This window comes from Hibiscus syriacus, unplaced genomic scaffold (genome assembly GCF_006381635.1).
Source record: "Hibiscus syriacus cultivar Baekdansim isolate YM2019G1 unplaced genomic scaffold, ASM638163v2 tig00117046_pilon, whole genome shotgun sequence".
Lineage (NCBI taxonomy): Eukaryota > Viridiplantae > Streptophyta > Magnoliopsida > Malvales > Malvaceae > Hibiscus > Hibiscus syriacus.
The window spans coordinates 49,571-65,692 of NW_024063536.1; the positions used below are offsets into that span (position 1 = coordinate 49,571).

The following is a 16,122-nucleotide window of genomic DNA, read 5'->3' on the forward strand; positions in this document are numbered from 1 at the left end:
ATCAACTGCTTCAAGGACCTTTCTTATTTGATACTGTCTTGTTTGAAAATGTTTTTTCCTTTCTTTTATTTTAGAAAAAAATCAAAGAATGAAATAATTTTGTAAAGTATTGCCCCTTATTCAGTCTCACAATAGAATCAAATCATAAATAAGAGTTTAATGAGTATCAAACAAATCAACTACTCTTTTAATCTTTCCAAAATCATAGTCCAATGGCAAGTGTCAAAATTACTGAAAAATTTAAGGTATAGGTTGATCTTGAAAAGGTAAGGTCTCTCAAGTTGATCTTTCTATTACATTATATATGTCTCTTCGGGGTGTCCACTATCTTGAAAAAGTAGTTTATATGCTTATCTTCTAGAGATACTTATTGGTTCCAAACTCTCAGGAACATCTTTGGGATGCGCGGTACTTCATCAAGAGCTTAAGCTCGTCTCTTATGTCTTTGTTGCACAATTCAGTATTCGAGCCGCCTTTTCAGGTTTTCAACTCGAATCATCCTTTGGCTCCAAGATATTATTTAAAATTTACATCTTGAACCCCTTTATTATTTTTATATCATGCATTAAAGATTTAAAAAACCATTTTTTTAAATAAAAATGAATCCTGATTAGCGTAATGAAATCTGAAGATAGTATCTTTTACTTAGAAAACCATGTATGATTAGAATAGACTTTTCAGGCATGTAACGTAGGGTTTTTATAAGCATGCCCATTGTTTGGATCAATTCATTCTGAAGCCTTCAATCCTGCCTTGCTTGACTTGGATCTACTTGCTATTTTTCTTTCATCTTCATTTTCTTTTTATAGATCCCTCTAGACTGCCTATTTTTAGGTTTTCACCCTAGAGTTCATTTCCACTTTCTTGAATCTCCATCATTTCCTGCTCTTATTACTGAATATGAATCTTTGAAATGATTGCACTTGTTCAACCTTGTGGTTTGAGGCTCAATGAGTCATCCATCTTGAAATATTTGATTGCTTTATTTTCTCTCTTTTTTTCATTTTCTTTTTTTTTCTTTTCCCCCCTTTTTTCTATTGGATGAGTATATGACTCCAATTGCTTTGAGCAACTTCTTTTCCTCCTAGTTTCTTGTATTTGGAACTTCTTTCGTTGTTCTCAACTGGATTTGATCTCTGAGCAATTTTTATTTGATCTACCTTGTGATTCTTTGTCATTCCTCTTTTATTTCATGGAGACTTAACTCTATAATTGGATTGACAATCTTTACTCCTGCGAGCACATATCCTTCGCCTTGCCCCACAATGTGGAGGGTAACCTTGGTTAAGGTTGAATCCAAAGAAAAACAAAGGATGTATTTTTCTTCTTTTATGAATGGATAAATGAGGGTCGTTCATCATTTCATACACAAAAATCCTTGTAAAAAGAGGTACCCCAGAGGGATGAATATTCAGGATTTAACTTTTATTTACATGAAAACAATTTCATTAATGTATGATATAATTATGTAAATCATTCCCTTTATTTTCTTGAACATTCCCCAATTACTCGAGCTTCTCTTTAGTAAGTTGATCTATAATGCCTCATCTCGTTTCTTCTTGCAGAAAGATTAACGTATAAATGAAAGTTTTGTATTTTTAGGCCTTTCAGTTTCACTGGTATGACGGTTTTCTATATGGAAATACAAATGTGTGACTTTTGAAGTTGTGTATATGGTGGAAGGTAGTGTTATAAACAAATCTGCTCTACCTGAGAAAAATAATCAAGTATTTGTAATTTTGTCTTTGGAAAGGATATGAAAGGTCTAATTTTACCACTTGCCAAAGATTTATAATTCTTTAAAAATTAAAAGAATATTTAATTCACTTGATACTAAAAAAACTTCAAGATTCAAATTTGATTCTTTGCTCATAACATTAAAAGCAACACAAATTTATAACCTTAAAAGCAACACAAATTTATAACCTTAAAAGGGCTGAGAAAGAACAAAAAACAAGTTTAAACAAGATGCTGCAAAATGAGAAAAAGTTTCATGATAAATGAAATAATCTCTTCATAATTAGAATGCCCCATTACTTATCTAATGCGACGACACTTGACTCAATCATGCTTTGATACTCTACTTGAGTTCGTTATCCACTGTTCCACCAATTCTCGTGTCAATGTCCCATTGTTAACAAGCATATCCATCTCCTTTAATAATGGCCTACAATTCCCCGTAGAATGCCTAGATGCCCCCAAGTGAAAATCACAAATACTATCTCGATCATAAATATGAGCAGAAGGGTTTGGTGGCACTTTCACTGGCTTCGGTGTGATGTATTGATCTTTAATCAAATGAGGGTACAGATCTGAAATAGAAGTTTGGAACACCTCCAAAGTATTTTTCGATCGTGGGACTTTCTTTGGTCGGTCCGAATGACTAATTGCTCTTTTTCTTTTACGGTTTCGGAGGCTCTGGATGCGACATTCATTCACATCATCAATTTTCATTTTTTGCTCGCTGATTGCATTTTCAATCAATTCCCCACTTGTCACAAGATGCTCAAATTCATTTTTCAAATTTGCTAGCATTAACTCAAAGAAATGAGCTGGAAGGGAATCGTGAAACATATATGATATCTATTCTTTTAACATGGGAGGTTGAACTTGTCCTGCCACTCCTCTCCATCTTAGGGCATATTCTTTAAAACTTTCATTGGCTTTTATCCTTATTCCTTGAAGATCCTTTCGTTTGGGAGCTAAGCCTTTAATATATCGATATTGTCCAAAAAAGGCATCATATAGATTAACCCATCTCTTGATCTGCTCTCAGTTCAAATGATTGTACCATACTACCGCTGGTCCAACGAGACTATCATGGAAGGAATGAATTAACAAATCATCAACATTTAGGTACCCTTAAATTTTTCTTCAAAACATTCTTAGGTGGATTAGGGGACAACTGGTGCCATTATATTTCTCAAAATTAGGCATCCTAAATGCATGTGGGATAACCAAATCTAGAACCAAGCTGAGCTCTCTTGCTTCTAGTTCTTTGTGGGAAGTATTAACACCTTTCATATTTCTGATTGCTTCCTCCACCCACTTGAATCCCTCCTCATATTGTGCATAGTTAATGAGGTTATTCTTTAGGTTAAAGTGGGATTCCCTAGGGTATGTTATTATTCTCGATGCATTAATCTGATAGCATTGTTGCTCTTTAGCAGTCATCTCTTCTTTATCAGCAGTCTTAGTTGCCATTACCTGTATAATTTGATTCGATTTATTTTGTATAGATCATGTTGCTTCATTCCTCGTATCTTGTTGTAACCCGGCGAACTACTCTTGTAACTGATCATGTGATCTCACACGAGATTGATCCATTGTTTTCCTTTATTTGTTCATGATGATTAAAGTGTATTTTGAATGAATGATCTCGATTTTACTGTTACAAAACCTTTCATGAATTATTTACATGATCTTATAATTAATATATGTAGCAATACTTAAATAAACAAATGCAATATAAATGCATGTCTGTAAAAGGTATCATTCCAGAGTGATCATCTTAAAACAAATTTCATTGAACACAAAAGATTTCAGTACATCCAAAAAAACTTTACAGATAAGGAATAACTTTAACTCCTAACTTCTCTATCCCTCTCAAAAGCCAAGTTAACTTCCACTCATGCTCAGGTGTTGAGTTGTCAATTTGCTTTAATTCTCGCGTAAAGCCAGCTAAATCAACCAGTTTATGAGCCACATTGCTTGCCTGGGCAGCAACTCCCTTTATGACATTATCTTTTTCTTGCATCTTACATGTCAATTCTTGGATTTGTAGACAATATTGTTCATTTTCCCTTGTAAGAGAGCCTTTGTGGTCAAGAAGCTCTTGTACAAGATCTCTATAATTATCTAAAAATTTCATCAATGTCTTGTTTTTGGCCCTAGTGTCTTCTAATTCAGCATCATTCTTACGCTTGTGGCACTGATATAAAGTTTCTACACTGGTTATAACCTTATTCAGCATCTGATTTTTGGCTTGACATCTTCCCAAATTGATAACGGCTTTACTGTACCTTTCTTCTGCAATCCGTAAATAACGAGAAAACTTCTTAGCTCGACCTTCGTATGTCTTACAATTCTTCTTCAGTTTAGTGACCCTTGTTATCAACTCTTTTGGGTATTTCCTATACCATCATTTTGAAAGGCTTGACTGATCTTTTGGAAATCCTCACACATGGTTTCCATTTCTGTGCTCAATTTATTGTTTTCAATCTTTAAATGACGTATTTGAGCCTCGTACTTTAGCAAATCTTCTTCCTTCTGGATGCCCCTACTGATACTCTTACCTTTGAACACTTTTGGTATTAATCTAGCAGAACCATCAGTTACCAAACTAGGTCTATCATTTATCATAAACTCTAAGATTCCATGATCCAAAAGACATTAGACTCGATGCTTGAAGGCAGTGCATTTCTCAATGGAATGTCCTTGAGCTCCGGCATGATATTCACGATGAATATTGATGTCATACCAATTTGGATACAGAGGATGCCATGGTTTCACATAATGCGGAGCCACCTCTCGAGCTTCTAGTAGCTTCTCGTACAAATCCTTATATGATACAGGGATATGATCAAAATGAGCACCACCTTTTGTCTTGTATTGATCTTGATTTTCTGACGTTGGGAAAAGACTCTTAAATACCGACGAGTTATGATTGCAGGACTTCTTTTCATTTCTGGAAATTTCTACAGTTATCACTATTTCCTTGATATTTCCAGATAAATTGTTGATATTAATGGTAACTATGCATAATTTCTCAGATTGGTTAGGATCATTTGTCTTCCGTATATTTAAGATTGCAGGATTATGTTTATCGAACTCTTTCTTTTTTAATGCAGGAGTCTCTTTTCCTTTGGCCAAAACATGTATTTTATCCATCATCTTGGAAATTTGCTCTCTTATCTCTCGTATCTCCTTTTGCTCTTCATCGGACATATGATCTTTGGGTGCATATCTCTACTATATCCTCGGAGTTCCCTCAGGATGTCATTCCCTAGCTGTGTTATAGTTTACTTGATCATGAAACACTTTGTCCAGAATGAAAACCTTTTATTTTATGACCACTCTCAAATCAATACCTTTTAATCATGTCATGATCATGCAATGCAAGCAAAAGAAAGCAACATAAACACAAATTAGTACAAATAAAATAATAAATTAATATGTAAATGCAATAAAAGACAAATAAAAATAAGATAAAAAAATGGTTAGCACCAATTAATGGAAGGAAAAGATTCTACCTAACATAGTACCTAGGTTTAACATATAAAGCCTAACCTCATGCTTCCTAGTTCACATGCTTGTTTGAAGAAGTAAACCTAACCGCATGATTTCTAGTTTGCATACATTTATTCAAAAAGTAAAATTATACTACGAAAATTAAAAGACTCAAAAGCTTTTCCTTGTGTATTTTCCTTAAGTGACTTTTTAGGTCAGGCTATGCGTGAGTTTAGATTTCTAAGTTCACTATATGTTGGGTTTGGCTCTAAGGAAGAAAAGGTCATCGAATTGTCCTTGTTGGTGCCCTCTTGGGCTACCAAACCCTCAATCTTAGCCCATCACAGGCTTTCGAATCGAGTTCAATTCAAAGGAACACACTTCCTTATGTCCATATGGAGGTGAAAACCACACAAGGAACATAAGTTGTGAGCTCAAGGAATGATCTAGTATCCCACACGGAGGTGAAAACCACACGAGGGAGTAGTTTCCCATTCTACTTAAATAGGATAAAGCGGGGTTTTAGCTCATGTCATGATAATGCAGTGCACAATGTGTGAGGAAAAGCAAAAAATAATGTACAACACACAAATTTATTCTTTAAATCTAAAGACACTCAATTAAATATGACAAAATTAACGAATATGTTAGTACAACTATTTATACAAAGAATGATTATTAAAATAATCAAGAGATCAAAAACTAAATTAAAACAAACTTTTAATTTATTGCAAAGATAAAATTAATTAATAAACTAGTGGCTTGACTCTCTAAAAACCTGAGTCCCCAACGGAGTCGCCAAGCTGTCGAAACGATATTTTTTGGCAAAAATAATTCTCGTTGTTTTCTAAATATCGTCTCGAAAAAGTCGTTGTTTATCTTCTTACATAGAATAAAACACAATTTTGGGAGTCACCACCAATCATTGATCAAGGTGTGATTGGACACCAAAAATAATTGGTTATTTTAATAAAATTTATTAAAAAAATTATTAAAACAACACAAAAGAGGTCTGCTTACCATAAAATGAGTTCAAGAATCGGTTACATGTAGGGAAGGATTAGCACCCCCACAACGCCCAAAATCAGTACCTTTGTTCATTAATTAATTGTCTTTGCAGTAAAAATTTACAAATTTGCATTTAATTTAATTTATGACCCCTTCAACAAACATCAAGGGTATTATTTTATACCAATAATCATTTAAAATACATTCCTAATAAGTTAAGGAAATATTTTTATGATTCATTGTATAAAATAATATAACTCGAATACATATAATAAATTTAATGATTAAATAATGAAAACAATTCAAGGTCACTATTAAAAATACTTCATATTTTAAGCACTACAATTGTAAATAATCCTATAATATTATTTAAAATTAAAATATTAAAATTATTGGATTAAATTATAAAGTAATAAAACTTATGGCCTTAAATAGAAATAATACAAAATATAGATACCAACAGTGTAATTTAACCTTAAATAACTATTCAGAAATTAAAATATAAATTATTAAATTTTAAGGGATTAAATCTGATATTTTACCCTAAATGTATATAAACATAATTAAGTGACTAAAACATAACAAAATAAAATCTGAAAAACAAATTAACATGCACAGAAACATCAATTTCAGTGACCATAATGAAAATTTACAAAACTTGATGGACTGCGGACGTGATTTTCCCCTGTGCAAATTACATAGAAGCCCCTCCCTTAAACATTATCATTTTAGGGAGGGTATAAATACCCTTTAAACCGACCTTTAAGGCCATTTCTCTCATTTTCTCTCCTCTGCTTCTCTCTCTTAGAGAGAGAAGCTCTATCTTCTCTCTAGATTTCCCTCACCGGAGGGAAATTGGCCATCGACCGACCACTGTACTCCGTCACCGACTGCCAGGGTGGTCGGAGTTCGGAAAATACACCAAATTAACCCCTTTTTACCCTAAAATTGAATCCAATCTCCTTTCTTCCTAAAAACCCACCATATGCAATAGATCTAGGTTTTTTACCTTCGATGTTTCGACTCTCCGACGAAGCGTGGAGGCTCTGATGAGGGTAACTTTCTCTCGGTATATTTTCTCTATTTTTATGTATTTTTTTCTCAGGTGTTTGTTGTTGGTTACGTTGTGTTCCTCTTCTACTTGCTCTTTTTCTCTTGTTTCGTAGCTCTTATGTTTCTCTCGCTCTGTTCTTCTCTCTCTCTGTCCATCTTTTTTTATTTGTATGTAAGGGTTTATATATTCCTCTAAGTGTATCTCTTGGACCGATCGCAATGATGAAGCCCGGTGAGTCACGGGAGCTATGGTGGTTACTCACCCTAGAGCCAATGATGTGTGCGGTTAATTTGTTGGGTGCATTAAATGCACCCAGATCCTATGAATCCGGCTGATGAGGTGGTGGCTGCTTGCTGGAGCACTTTGAGGCGATGACGGTAGAATCATCACCATGCTAAGGCGGCGGCCGGAATAGCCCTAGGGTTGTAATGAAACCCTAGGGTTTCTTCTGGCATCATCTGGGTCGTCAGATCTCTCCATATCCGACGGTTGAGGGATCTAGCAGTTGAAGATGTGGGAAACCCTAACTGGGTTTAGGCTTCTTGGGTCTGATCCTCCAGTTTTTCTTTTCGGGTCTGGACCTTCGATTTGTCTTCGGGTTTGGGCCTCTAGCTTGTTTTTTATTTGGGCCCCGATTTGTTGTATTGGGCTTGTAATATTTATTTGTAATTATTATTTAATAATAATAATAAAACGGGACAAAAGGTAGTGTCTACAACTTGTATAAAATCATTTTAGTATTAATTAATACTATAATTTAAAAAAGTAAATACAATAATATTTTTTATCTGGCTATGATTTTTTGAAAAGAAAATGGGGCAAATGATTTTAAAACTAATTCAAGTTATTGACTTTTAAAAGTAAACATATAAAGATAAGGTTGGAAAAATATTGAATTTGAATTTTGACAGTTTTAACGTTTAATTGTTGATTTTAAAAGTCAAATTAAACATATGTCCCTTGACCAAAGAGATGACTTCAATTCCAATTTCTAGAAATAGTTTTCAAATTGAACAGTTCAAAAGGAAATATTCCAACAAATAAACATTAAATTTTAAGATAACACATTATCTTATTTTCTAGGCCTTTCTAATTATTTGAACGTGTTAACATGGATGTAAAATTTTTCTATTTTGCACAAATCAATTTATCTCAATGATTAAAAAAATTGTTGTTGTTTATATAAATAACGAGTTTAAAGACAAATAACTATAATAGAATAATTAAACATTCATTATTATATAATTAAAAATATTTAAAATAAATAATACTTTATAATCCCTTTAACTTAATTTTTTTTTAAAAATCCTATTGCCAGATAAAACCAAGCAGAAGATAATGATTTAAATAGTATTCCGAAATTTGTGGTCCGTCATATATTGCACGCAACAGCGCATTGCAGGCTGTAAAGATGAGAATGAGCAAGTTTGTGAGTCATATCCGCATGGACGCTGACAACGCTGTCACGTACAATTGGCTTCCAAGATTACATCATTTTTTTAGTATATCATAAGCAATCTCTTTTCCTGTCCCTTATTTGCATTCTTCAACAACCCCTACCATTACTTTCATAAATTTGGTCGGTGTTTTCTTTAAAAAAAATAAATAAATTTGGTCGGTGTCTTGATATCATAGGTGTTTAATTAAACTCTATGGGTTAATATATTATACTATCTTAATTTAAACTTAAAATTTAGTTCTAATACCAATGGTTGATTCAAGTGGTAAGCAACTTGATATCGTTTGATCAAAGTTTCAGGTTCAAGTCCTTTGGTAGGAGATTCACCCATCAAAGTCAGGTGTGCGACCTGAATTAGTCCATATCAATCAGAGCAAAGCCTTAAAATTGGATGACAACAAAAAAGTTAATTTTAATGTCCATGTATTTTTAATTAGATAATTAAATTTAGCGTTAAAATTAATTTAATGTATCATTTTTATCTAATAAAATAATTTAATTTTTTTATTTAAATAAGCTAATGAATTTGGGATTTTAGTTCATATTGATTAAGAAAATATAAATATCTATTTGAATAAAAAATTAAATTCAAAAATTGATTTTAATAAAAAAAACTAAATTCAGATAACTAATGTTAAAAAAATTCATATATCAAAAAATATATTTACCATATAATTTTTGATATATTAATAAATTATGATATACAAATCTTAAAAATTTTGAACCCTAATGGCAATGACGAACTGACCTAGGTGGCCTACCCTCACCAAAGATTTTGAAAACATATTGAGTATATATAAATCAATCTTATCCTACGTGAAACAAATTTAAATTTGTATTTATTTATATTAATAATTTTTTTATAAGTTAATTTTGTGCGTTATGTATTAAAAATACTATAAAATCTCTATTGTCTTTTATTTTACCTACAAATTTTAAAATACTTTGAATTAAATAACATAGCATAAATATTAAGTACATTTATGTATATTTAAACTAACTTTTTTACATGTTAGTTATCTCTACAAGACTTGAATAATAGTACAAAAAGTCACATTTTTTTATTGTCCCTAACTTGTTCCCGTTCTTCTGTTAAGTTCATAACTTTAAGCTATTGATCAGTCGACACCAATCACTGTCTCGGTGTTGTTTCGGTGGCCGTCCATCCTTATAAGCGTGATTGGCGCCTTTGCCTCCGTTAACCTTTTAGGGTTTGCATGTTTGACGTTCACAAACAGTGTCAGTGGTAAGCACACAATCACCCATAGTTGGAAACTATTTTAACTATCCAAATTGATTTATTTATGAATATTTTGAATGTTAAATCTGAAGGCCAGTGATAAACATACAATCATGCATCCATAGTAAAAATCAATGATAAATCCAAAAATATATTTTTAATGGTGGACAAACCTATGTTAATAATACAAAAGTTCAACATAAAGTGATTATGAATTCTAGATTAATACAGATATACAGCAAGTGTTGAAAAAGATGCTCCACAAATCTAGGAATTGAAGACATCTCTAGTTTCACGTTAGGGTTTGCATGTCTGGCCCCTCACAAACGACGACAATGTCGGTGAGGGCTCTGACTGTGGTCACGATCGAATGACAGGGCCCTCCAGTAGTAATCGAAGAACATGTGGATAAGAAAGCCAAGACTACTGCTGAGGGTAAAGATTTACCGTCTCATGAATCGAAGAATAATATCAAGGAGACAAGCTCTATTGCTTTGATGGATGAGGATGGGGAAAGGAAAGAAAAACTCTCGGTTCTTGTGATAGAGAACAACACACCACCACTTTCCTACGCTGCAACAGTGGTTGGGAATAGGAAGGGAAACATGGAGGAGACGGGAATTTTCCAATTGATCGTAATTGGTCGTACCCCATAAGTAATTTCTCTTGTTCTTTTAATCAAATGGTAAAGAGAGAAGAAATATAAAATGGAGTACAAGAAAGAATAGAATGGTGTAATATTTAAATAATGTTGGAAGGTTAAGTTTTTAGAATTAGGACCAAACTATAAAAGTAAGAAAAGTCTAAGAATTAAATTTATTATTATGCTAATATTATTAACTACCATATCATCTTCAGTAGTATTTTAATAGAACTACTTTTTATATTTTTAAAATTGAATGACTATTGTGTAACTTTTCTTAATTGGAGGATGAAAAAAAATACTCTATAGTTGGGAACCAACGAGTAAACAAAGTCTATATGAAGAAGAAAAAAAAAGTTATCAATGCTCTCATCCAATCAAATTTTCCAATGGTTGTGGCAGCTTAGTCACATACATGTCATGCCAACATGGCAAGTTGGCCCAAAGATAGAAAAGTCAAACACACATAGAAATTTAATATTACGAGTTAAATGAGAATAGTTTAGTTGATAAAAAAATAGTTAATAATATCCAAAAATAATTTTACATGTTCATATATATTTAAATATATATTTTCACTTTTAGTAATATAATATCATTAAATAGAGTTTTTCATTGACTATACTTTGCTTTTTAATCTTATCCCTTCTTAATCACTAAAGCCTAAATCTGAAGCATCCTTTTTTACAGCACCGAAAATTACAAGTTACCGACTTGTAAATTATTCAGATTCACGTGTTTTTTCCATATATATCCCCAACATATCCCACACAATTTTTGCCATAATAATATTTCTCTCCCTTCTATGGCAACAAGAGTTCTCTCATCACCGAATCTCCTTAAGAAACTCCGTTCCTTCATCCGGCCTCTCAACTCCGCCGCCTCCTCCGCCGCCGCCGCTGTTTCTCCCCTCAATTTCGACGAGAAATCTGAATATTCCACCGTCGAGAAACACCACCCACCACCACCAACAACAACCCCTCTTGACTTTGATGATTACCAAAAGCTTTTCGCTTCGGTTTCGACGTTGAAGCTTTTACGTTCATCGGTCAACCTCGGGTTGGCTTCCAATGATACGTTCGTCGATTTCGGTACGTGGGTTATGAATTCCCGCCTCATCGAAACGCCATTGGTACGTGATATCATATTGAAAACCGTAAAACATACGTTCTTTGAACATTTTTGCGCCGGCGAAACCGCGGCGGAGGCCGCCAAGTGCTTGAGGAAAATCCAGGAGGCCGGTTTGCGAGGCATGCTCGCTTACGCGGTCGAACATACGACCGATAACGCCGGTTGTGATCGGAATTTCGACGGTTTTTTACAGAGTATTGAATTCGCCAGGTCCCTCCCACCTTCATCTGTAAGTCGTTTTTAAAATTTCATTACCCACATTTCATCATGTTTTCATTATGAAATTGATCACTAAATTTTCCCAGAAAATTACAGAAACATAAAATCAACGGTCATGTTTATGACTAAGTTTTGAGCTATTCAAATGGAGATTTCTGTCTCAACACGTTAACCTCAAATTCTAAATTAAGTTTCAGAATATCGAATGAAAAAATGTCTAGAGCCTTAATTAATTTTTCCATATAAGTTTAAGGTTTGAATATAACAATTATTTTTAGTGTTTGAAACAGAAAAAAGAGATGAATCCAGAGATCTAGATTCCATCCCTATATTGTAGGGATTGGAATCAGATATGTCTTTGTCAGCCATGAGCTTAACAGCTTGATTCCAGTTTGAAAAGTTTGAAGTTTCGTTAGAAAAATATTATACACAAATTCCAACAGCCGCCATTTTTGGATGAAATTTCAACATCTTACTTTTATATATATATATATAGGTGAGTTCTGTGGTAGCAAAGATAACGGCAATATGCCCACTTGGGCTACTAAGGAGAATTAGTGACCTATTGAGATGGCAATACAAAGACCCTTCATTTAGCCTCCCATGGAAACTCTACACTTTGCCCATCTTCACCGACTCGAGTGCTTTATATCACACGCTTCAAAAACCAGATCCATTAACCCCACAAGAAGAATCCGATCTGCAATTGGCGCACCAAAGACTGCTCAAGCTTTGCCAAAAATGCGTACAATACAACGTGCCTTTGATCATCGATGCGGAGGACACATCCATCCAACCCGCCATCGATTACTTCACTTACTCGTCGGCCATCATGTACAACAAAGACGATCCCATCATCTACGGCACCATCCAGGCCTACTTGAAAGACACCAGGGAGCGGCTGTTTAACGCGGTCAAAACCGCGCAGAGCCTGGAGATTCCGATGGGGTTTAAGCTCGTGAGAGGTGCTTACATGTCGAGCGAAACCAAGTTGGCTTCTTCGTTGGGGTTCGATTCGCCGATTCACAACGGCATCCGAGACACGCATGCTTGCTTCAATGATTGCGCTTCGTTCATGCTCGAGAAGGTCGCAGACGGATACGGCGGACTCGTGCTCGCTACTCATAATCTCGAGTCGGGGCAATTGGCAGCATGGAAGGCACGAGATGTAGGGATTGAGAAGGGGAACAAGAAACTTGAATTTGCACAGTTATACGGAATGTCGGAAGCGCTGTCGTTTGGATTGAGAAACGCAGGGTTCCAAGTTAGTAAATATTTACCCTATGGTCCCGTGGACATGGTAATGCCGTACCTGTTAAGGAGAGCTGAAGAGAACAGAGGCCTATTATCAACTTCAAGCCTCGATAGATCACTCATGGGGTAAAGTATTAAGCTTTTTAATCCAGATGAATATAAGATATATAGTATTTGTTTAAAAAATTTCTTAATCATTGACAACACACGTATTTGTTTAAACTCAAATCAATCTTTTAAGAAGAATATCGATATAGTTTATATTATTCATGAATTGCTGATTTGGTTTTTGGGAATTTACTATTTGTGCAGGAAGGAGTTGAAGAGGAGATTAAAGAGCCTGCAATTTGGCAAGCCGGCTGCCGCAGGAGGCATGAAAATTGAAGTAGGGACGCCATAAACATGTTTTTGCTAATAATGTACAAAGTGAACAATAACAATTATTGTAACATTGGCCCATTTCAATTATTTATTTGCATTGCAAATTGATTGTCTTCTTCAATTTTCCCGACATGCACACAAACCTATTCATAGGAGTCATCAAAAGTCAAAACTATAAAAAAGTTTTATTTTTATCTCAGTAAAATAATCCCTACATCATCCAAGTCTCGTAGAAATTATGTTCCCTAAAGTTGTGTACAAAACTGTGTTGATTAGTCAACCTAATATAAACCATAATTATGTCGTGCGCAAAATATCATTGTTCTCATCCTAAGTAATTCAAAGTAAAATCTTTGGATCCAGAGTTCTGTGTAATTTATTGGTCAAGTACTTTTCAATCACTAATTCCAACGTATATATTTTTTTTAAAAACATTACAATAAAATCTGAAGGTTGAATGAGAGATATATTCTTGTTCAAAAAAATGTGACTAATATTACAATAAAATCTAAAGGTTGAATGAACCAAGAACCGGTTGGTCTAGTAGGATGATGTAATAGATTCTTTAAATAAGGTTAGTGGTTTGAATCTTAGCGATTGCATATGGATAAACTGGATTGGGAGGATCACCCTCATAATGATTCTCCGTAAAACCCCGATCTGGATAGTCGATTATCCGATCGGATACCTGTGATTAATTCAAAAATCTCGAAGGTTGAATGAGAGCAATTTTCTTGTTCAAAAAATTTGGAGAATTAAGATACTCAAATAATATGAAGAGGTTTAAAGTATTTTTACACTGTTTCTAAAACTCGGTATGCTTTCACAACATTTTTAAAATAAAGTCATCATGTTTTTTCAATGATTCTAAGGGTATGTATGTTTGGCTGTCATTAGTTTTCTGGAAATTGAATTCTGGAAAATGAATTACTGGAATTTGAATTCTGGAAAACGAATTACATTTCTGGAAAACGTTTTTCGAAAAATGTTTTCCGTAAAATTAATTACATTTTTCTAAAAAAATATCAGAAAAACGTTTTACGATATTTGGAAGATGTTGTTTAAACTTTTTTTCCACTAATTGATGAGTTTTTTAAAAATTATTTATTACAAATACTAAATAAAATAAATAATATTAATTATCATAAAACTTAATATTTTTTGTAAAATAATTTATTTATTTTTAAATATTATTTTTATAATTTTATTAATAAAAATATTAATATGGTATATTTTATTGAAATAAAAATATTATAAATTATATTAATTATTTAATAAAGTAATAGTGTTATATTATATTTTAAAAATATTAATTAGTATATTTTAAATATCTTTATTAAAATATTATTAGATTATTATATTAATATTAAATATATAAATAATACTATTCATTATTAATAATTTATTATATATTATTAAAATAATATATTATATTATTATAATATAATTGATTATTTTATTATAATATTAAAAATTATATTATATTATTAAAAATATTAATAAATATATTTGAAATATTTTAATAATTAATATTTTGATTAAAATGATATTAAAATATTTTATTAGTATTAAATTCATAAAATAAAATTATTTTGAGTATTTATTCTTTAAAGTGAAAAGTTCGGAAAATGATTTACGGAAAATCAGACCGTAAGTCATTTTCCAGAAAACACAAAGGAAATTCTGTTGACCAGGAAAATGTTTTACGTTGACCAACCAGTTTTCCTCCAACCAAACACTGAAAAACATTTTCCGGAAAACGAATTACATGAAACAAACACGGGAAAACATTTTCTGGAAAATGAATTACGTGAAACAAACAAGGGATTTCGGGGAAAACCAATTTCGTAATTGGTTTTCCCTCAAACAAACAGACCCTTCATTTTTTAAAAATTCTAAGAGAAAATTATCCAAAAATAATGACGACTTTCGCCTTTTTTTAATTAAGGTGCCAAAATACAAGGAAGGAAAAATATGTTCAAAATGAAAAAAACAAAAAAAGGGTAAAAATAAAACAAAAGAAAAAGAATAGGGCCAAAATGTAAAAAAAAATAATTTTGATTATGAGATTCTTTAAATCTCACATTGTTTAAATATTAATTTTTTAAATTTATATTGTCATTGTCTGTGTCAATTTTTTTTTTGGACAAGTAAGCTTTCATTCCAAATCCAAAGATACAACAATTGCTACAACAAACAACAAATCAAAGAATAGAACCCCCTAGCTATACATCAAGAACCAGTAAACCAATGCAACCCAATAAAATAACAACAAAAAGCAAAACAAACATACAAAACCAATTAAACTACAATCCCCCAAGCACTGCAGAGCTGCACATTCACCCTATCCAGCAAATCAATATGGTACCTTTGCAATCTAGTGCAAACAATTAATTTAATATTTCCACAAACAACATGAGGTCCACAAGCGCTTCCCCTGAAGAGCATACAATTCCTCTCCTTCCAAATACAATACAAAAACCTCATCCAAGTTATTTTCAAGA

General features: G+C 32.8%; 1 protein-coding gene across 1 annotated transcript; it reads left to right on the forward strand.

The window, feature by feature from the left end:
- The first annotated feature begins 11,430 nt into the window (after window positions 1–11,430).
- On the forward strand, window positions 11,431–13,726 carry LOC120197096 (proline dehydrogenase 2, mitochondrial-like). The gene is made up of 3 exons (XM_039198714.1): window positions 11,431–11,993; window positions 12,480–13,363; window positions 13,550–13,726. The coding sequence occupies exons 1-3, from the start codon at window positions 11,439–11,441 to the stop codon at window positions 13,635–13,637; spliced, it is 1,527 nt and encodes a 508-aa protein (XP_039054645.1). The 5' UTR covers window positions 11,431–11,438; the 3' UTR covers window positions 13,638–13,726.
- The last annotated feature ends 2,396 nt before the right edge of the window (window positions 13,727–16,122 follow it).